At 40.3% G+C, this 7386-nt stretch overlaps 1 protein-coding gene across 1 annotated transcript in view; it reads right to left on the minus strand.

Moving 5' to 3' along the window:
• ACAN (aggrecan) overlaps nt 1-7386 on the minus strand; it is a 93361-nt gene that overhangs the window by 8372 nt on the left and 77603 nt on the right. Inside the window, exon 17 of the mRNA XM_018571558.1 lies at nt 346-490. Coding sequence (XP_018427060.1) covers nt 346-490 — 145 coding nt within the window. The remainder of the gene's footprint in view (nt 1-345; nt 491-7386) is intronic.

Raw genomic sequence — 7386 nt, forward strand, 5'->3', positions numbered from 1 at the left:
CGTACCCCCCAGCCACAGAGGGGGGGGCAAGGGGGGGGGGGGGGGGGATCCCTGCGAGGAATTGTGATTGATAGTCACCACTCTCTGCTGGGAGAAGATCAGTAACTGAGCATTCAGTGGTATGTGATCACTCAGCTCTCGAGCAATAGAGCCCACATGTGACAGCTTCAGTATCACATGTCGGCTCTAATTATGGGTATGAGTGTATTTCACTCCTACCATAATTCCCCTTTAAATCTGGACCTGAAGTACAGCTTAGAAAATGAAAGGTTACAGCTAATTTGTTGACCAGGCCAAGAACCCTAGTTTACTTTTCCTTGATTGTCCCAAAATATAGTACATTACCTGTTCCTTTCTTGCATGTAAAGGGCAGATGGTAATTGCAGGGCACATCATTCCACTCTCCTCTCTCATGCCAAATCATCACCACACAGTCTTCTCCTGTGGCAAAGAAATTATCTGGCTGGTTTGGCCTCCAGTTTTCATATTGCTAGTAGCCAAAAACAAAGAAACATTTTAGTATGTTGGAATGTATTTTTGTTGTTGTTCCTATTATAGCTTATAATAGATTATAGCATAAATGAATTGTATACAACTATACAATCTTCACACACATAGCAGACACATGGCAAATAAAAAGAGCCATTTGCCAGCATTTTGTTCTTATGTTGCAGTTATATCGGTGTATCAATAAAGCTTTCCAACATGTCAATTCAAATTCAGCACATTGTCATTATCATTACTTACAACACTATTGCTAGAGGATGTTTATGGATTTTTATGCCAAGTTGTCTGGTTGAATGGATTGAAAGTGTATGTAAACCCTAGCAATGGAGTTCTACTATTTAGTCCCATTGGTATGTTTAATATATCATTTAAAACATTTTGTTATATGTGTTTGATAAGTTTAAAAAAACCAAAAACCCTGTTGATCTTGCCAGAAATCTTGAGAGCTGATGAATTCCTGACTGTTGTGAATTACATTGTTCTCTGGAAACTACTGAACCATATACTTCTAAGTTATGGACAACAGGAGAGTGTGGTGTTTGGTAGTTTTATCTTGTTTCTTTTGTCCTGATACAGAGGGTAAGTGACTGTTGTTATTCTAGGGGAGAAAGTGTGTTACTGGCAGAATTGTCAGATGGAAAAAAAAGGAAAAAAGCTTGAGGAAAAAACTAATGCAGCCACTTGTAAGCTGCAACATATAACATTTTTGTTTTTGGGTTTAGATATGCTTTAATGTGGAAAAGTTACATTCCATCATGGGAGAGGATAAATAGATCTAGCAATTCTAATCTAATTTTTGCTGCACATTCCAAACCATATTGGCTTCAGAATTGATAGGTATGCAATAATAAAGTGACATTAAAGGATACATCCCCCCTCCCCCCCCCCAATTCTGGTGTAAGGACTTAACTAAATGATGCCTCTTGATCCGATCATCTTCTTCTTTCCTGTAGTTTTCAGGAGTCCCTCCAGCGCTGGTGCTGTTCTCTGATCCAGCGCTGACTCCTCTCTTCCTGGCACTTCCTGTCCCATGGAGTCTGTGTGGGTGCATGCTGCCGGGCTCCATGCATTGACTTACCCTGTGTCTCTCCTCGTCTTCCGGCCGAAGATCTCTACTGCGCACGCACCCGCCCTGTGATCCTTGGCGGCCGCCCAAGAATCTTCAGATCTTCGGACAGGAGCGCATGGCTGTGACACAGGTAAGTTATTACCTTTTTTGTGACTTTTTTTCAGTTTTTGCATATATCTACTGGTTTCTAGCAGTAGAATTATGCAAAACCCCCCGAGGGTTTAATTATTCTTTAAGCTAAGACATGTAAGCAACCAATGAGCTCCCAGGTAATGGCATTGCATTGAAGACTGCCCATCACCTGAAGCTGGGGAAGAGAAAAAAGATACCACTAGTCATGTGGCCTTGTGGAAGACAATTGGAATTATTTAGAAATGTATGATTGGTTGTTTTTATTAGGTGCAGGAAAGGGTTTACCATTAGGATGGGCTTTAGAACTTACAATCTGGGAAGAGTGTTCTCTTTCTTGCGAACATAATAAAATAAACTGCCTCGAGGAAGGAGTTGCTGATAGAAGGTAATGTAACGAGTCTGGGAACCGCGAGCCGCTTGCTTCCCAGCCTGGAACGCATCGGCCGCATCATACTGCGCGCTTCATTTCCGGTGGTGGCGCTCCTATGCGTTCCAGGGTGGAGCGCGGAAGTGTCAGCACACTGCAAAGCGCCACTTCCGCGTCCACGGACTATTTAAGGAGCTCCAGAACGAAGGTAGGGTGTTCCATTATTGGGTTCTATGCCCCAACAAACCAGGAGCCTCACCCTCTCTCCTACCTGCGACAGCATCTACTACCCTGGATCAACACTGCATGGGACACTCCACCAACTCTGAGAACACCAGGGGATCCTACTACTAAGAGCAAGTACTAGTGTTGTGGGGGATTCCTATCTTGTCCATTGACACTCTCTCTCTGCCGTTCAGTTTGTTTTCAATTGGAACTGTACTGTGTTTGATACTGCTTGGTAGCAGGCTGTTACCTATTCCAGTTAAAGTATTACCATTCATTTGCCTTTCTACGTTTAGACTGTCTAAGTGGATTTCCTTATACCTACCTTACTTACAAGATACCTAACTAGCTTATGATATTAATAAGCAGTACTAGGTCTTCCGTTATTGTTTTTATTTTGTGGTATATGATGCAAGAATCCCAAACTCTTTGTTTATAAGGGAGAGAGACGCCTGGGATTCATGACTGATTGCCACACCTGGAACCAAAGAAGGATTTGGTCCGCAGCTGTGATCCAATATAGCCTCAGAACTACAAGGGAGCATTACAGGTAAACACATTGTTCACTGGTTGATTATCACAAATTTTTAACTTTATGTATACAAGGATGTTATTTTCACGGAGTGTTCCTTTACTTTGGTAGTTTAAATAAAAATGTTTTTAAATATCTGCTACTCAAACTTGCCAACTTTTACTGCCTTATTGTGTGTACACCAAGCAGTGAAGAGCAAGTACAGGGATTTCCTGGGCATATACGAGCTGTCTTGAAAGGAAAAGCCACTCACAATTCTGAGTTGAGGTAAGCAGAGAATTCGCTAAGTATTCTGAGATTTCTTCTGATATCATTTTACCTTAGCACATTCCATTGCTTCTGAGATGGAGAGCTATTTTGAAATGTTTGTTTTTAAATGTCATGATATGGAGACATAACATAGGCATGAATGGGAGGGGGGGATTTTGAAGAGCCAGGCTGGCTACTAATGTATTAATTGCAATTTACAAAGAACTTCTCTGTCCCCAGTGTTTTTTTGTTACAGTAGAATAAAGCACTGGTTTATTGGTCATAACAGAGTTAAGCAACAAACTCATAGATTAAAAATCCTGAGTGGCAGGTGTGTTGATGACAGTACAGGCATTGGCCGGAGGGGTATTGGGTGGTTAGGCGCAGTGGTGAGGGTGAATAGTATGTAGGTTCAGTGGTGCAAGTGAGGTATAAATTAGTGCTGATGGGTGTTGAGGGCGGGGTAGGGAGGGGGTTTTGGGTTGCCAGAGTGTTGAGAGATAGGATGGGAATGTGTGCAGGCACAATAGTAGCTGGAGAGTTAATTGCCGGTAAAGAACCTTGAGTGGGTGTAGGGTGGGGTGTTTGCAGAGTAGTGAGAGAGCATAGAAGGAGTGTAGTGCTGGCACACTGGGGATGTGTGTGTGTGTGTGTGTGGGTAAGCGCTGGTATGGTGAGAGGAAGGCTGCAAAGTGGTAAGGTGGATTGGGTGTTGGCAGAGTGGTGATTAAAGGGGCTAGGTCTGGCAGAGTAGGTCTTCTCATGCCTGTCATCCTCAGTGCAAATTTGTGTAAAGCTAGATAGACCCTTTGAGCAGGGGCCCAGTTGCAAGAAATACATCAGTTGCCACTGTTCCTACACTACTGTTTTGCCACAGGTGAACTTAAAGTGACATTAAACCCTCAGATTTTTTAACATAAACCAATACTGTAATGTGTGCCTTACTGTAATCCATGGTAGTTTTCCTTCTCTTTGATGCTCTTCCTTTTAAATCCTCATGTCTTCTCATGCTTGGGGAGAACTCCCCTTTTCAGCTCAGGGCCTCTTCCTTGGTAACTGATTTCAGCAGTACTTGTGACAAATAATTGCAGGGTTATTCACAAAAGGGTGACGAGTTTGGAGAAGGCAGGAGAAGTGAACAATCTAGGTCAACAAAGGTGAACTAGAAAGTGAGCTGAATTAGAGAATGTTTCCAAATCAGCTATTTTGGCCTAGGTTGTTCAATTCTCCTGCCTTCTCCAAACTATTCACCCTTTTGTGAATAGCCCTGTTAGTTTTTATCAATGAACAGAGGTGTCCCCTGCAGATTTTTTAACATAAACCAATACTGTAATGTGTGCCTTACTGTAATCCATGGTAGTTTTCCTTCTCATGCTTGGGGAGAACTCCCCTTTTCAGCTCAGGGCCTCTTCCTGTAGTGCTGGCTCAGGTTACAAACCTATACAAACCTATACACAGACACCGTGTATCGATTCCTGAGACAAGGCAGTCTGCTGCAAAACAGAAGTTCTGCCCAGCATGAGAACAGATACAGATTTAAAAGGAAGAGCAGCAAAGAGAAGGGAAACAACCATGTATTACAGTAAGGCACACATTACAGTATTGGTTTATGTTAAACAATCTGAGGGTTTAATGTCACTTTAAAGTCTCTTTTACACAGGACAGTTATAGATCATCAAATTTGTTTTTTATGCAAACATTTATATTTTCTTTTGCTTCCTGAACGATCTGGAAGTTTGCCAGTACTGATGTGGAAATGTAAGGACAATAAAATTAACCACAGCAGCACTTTAAATCGTCTTGCTCCACAAATGTGCACACCACTGGCAATATCAGCTGCCAAATACCTATATACTGTATGTATGGAGGAGCACTTCAGCTGAGGCAGGGAAAGAAAATTATCATTTCAATTCCTGTATGCTTAATGTTTTGTATATAAACACATGTGATTTATAACATAGCATAAAGAGCATGGATTTACTAAAAATAATAATTATAAGCTTTTCCTAGTTTTGTGAAATTACCCCAATCAATCATGATTTCTGATTGGTTTATAAAGTCATTTAAAACAAGCTTGGTAACTGATTTCAGCAGTACTTGTGACAAATAATTGCAGGGTTATTCACAAAAGGGTGACGAGTTTGGAGAAGGCAGGAGAAGTGAACAATCTAGGTCAACAAAGGTGAACTAGAAAGTGAGCTGAATTAGAGAATGTTTCCAAATCAGCTATTTTGGCCTAGGTTGTTCAATTCTCCTGCCTTCTCCAAACTATTCACCCTTTTGTCCCCTGCACGCCATACAGCAATCCGGACCTATTGATGCTTGAAATAGCAATGGTGCTTGCAGTGATGTCCACAGATGGCACCATGCAAATCTAGATATAATAGTAATGAAGATCACCAGCACTGGAGAAATTGATATAATCCAAAAGTTAATTTTGTCACTATGTTTGTCCTGATGAAGAGACCCTGTACGGTTCCGAAACGTTGGCTATATTACACATGTGACATTGTTCTACAATAAAAATAACTTTTGGATTCATTCCATTTCTCCAGTGCTGGTGATCTTCATTACTATTATATTTGTTGGTTTTTATGACACACAGGGGGCAACTCATGTGGGGTTAAATCCCCCTTTTTCAATTCACGGAATAGAAGTCTGAAACTTTACTCAGCTCTATTCTTTATAGCAATTTTGGAAACTTATATAGACTTTGTGACATGTTATTTGTGGCTTTTGATGTCAAAATGTCTAAATAGCTGTAATAATAAATAAATAACACTTACCAAAGGATCTATAGTGAATTTTATAATGTTATTCAAAATGTCTAAATAGTTGTAATCAGAAATAAATAACACTTACCAAAGAGTTGCCATCAGACCAGCGGAAGTCATTCTCGACAGTTTTATCATTTAACCCAATCCACTGATAGTCTTGTGCATTTCCTGTTATTTATTACATTGTGTTAATAAATACATAAATATAGATACACTGAGAATTCAGAAAATACATAGAAGAGCCACTTGTGTTTAATTGTCATATGTGCAGTCACTGATGCTATTACTCAGGTCAAGGCAGAACAATAGAATATGAACCTTGGAATGAAGTTGTGTGTTACTGCTAATGCAAGACGTTTGAAAAATATATTGACTATTTACTGAAATGAAAAACATTTTATATTATGTAATCTAATTAGTGTAAACTTTATTTCACAACTAGACTATGCTTTTAAACCAAAGAATTAGGATAAAGTGAGATGGCCTAGATGAACAAGATGTTAAAACAATACCAAGCCTTTATGTTCCCTCAGTAGTCCTATGGCAAGCACTTTGGCCAGATCACCATTCCAGTGCAGGGTGTGTTTGAGAGCATTTCTAAATCGACTCAACAGACAGATCTTTTCAGTGTTGGTGTCTCACTTTCAGACTCATATTTAAATTTTTAGACTTATAAAGTATTTAATAAGCTATTGTATATTTGTTTTTGTCCATAGCAAGGCGGTGAAGGGTGTCATGAGGAAAAACTCCCCTAAACTGCATCAAAAACTGTTTTTTATTTAATCAGCAGACACTGGTTATTACTGCAAATATTATGTTTCAGGAAGTTACAGTATGTCATTTTGGGAACAAATTGGATTTGTTGCTAGGAATCAAATCAGATCATTGTTTAATGAGTATTTTCCCTATTTTAGAATTTTGAAACTGTAATTATCAGAGGGTTTTATGGGAAATACATTACAGAAGCTAATGGACATTTTCTGTGACCCAACCAAATATGTAATGTGCAACCTTTCGTATCTAGCACTAATGATACAACAAATAAAAAAACTCTGAAACTCAAGGGCATGGGCCAAGATTGCCAGTTTTGTTAAATATCAGTAATTGTCAGGGCCCGGCTTGGGATGAGTATGGTGGATCACAGCTGCGGTTCCAACTGGGGGTGTAGTGCGGTTGTCAGGCTTAAATCCCCGGCGGCTCTCTCAATCTTAAACGGAGAGTAGGGGATTAAGTCATCATGGACCGCTAAATAATACCCGTAATAACCTTCGGTGTAGTACAGACTAATAAACCAATCCCTGATGATGGTAATCTAGTCTGGAATTAAGGTGTGAGCGAATGGTGTAGACACTATGGCAGATAACATCAATTCTCCCCTTCATACAGCATAACTAGGGTTAGTATTGAAAACCTGAGGGAGGCGATACCCAAAATCTCCACCAGAGGGCAGCGTCTGTGAGCCAAGATAGAGTCAAGATAAAGCTTGAAGATACTTGCAGGCTCCTGGTAGATGCAATCGGATTCCACA

The sequence above is a fragment of the Nanorana parkeri genome, unplaced genomic scaffold (assembly GCF_000935625.1).
Source record: "Nanorana parkeri isolate BGI_ZX_2015 unplaced genomic scaffold, ASM93562v1 scaffold42, whole genome shotgun sequence".
In the NCBI taxonomy this organism is placed as follows: Eukaryota; Metazoa; Chordata; class Amphibia; order Anura; family Dicroglossidae; genus Nanorana; species Nanorana parkeri.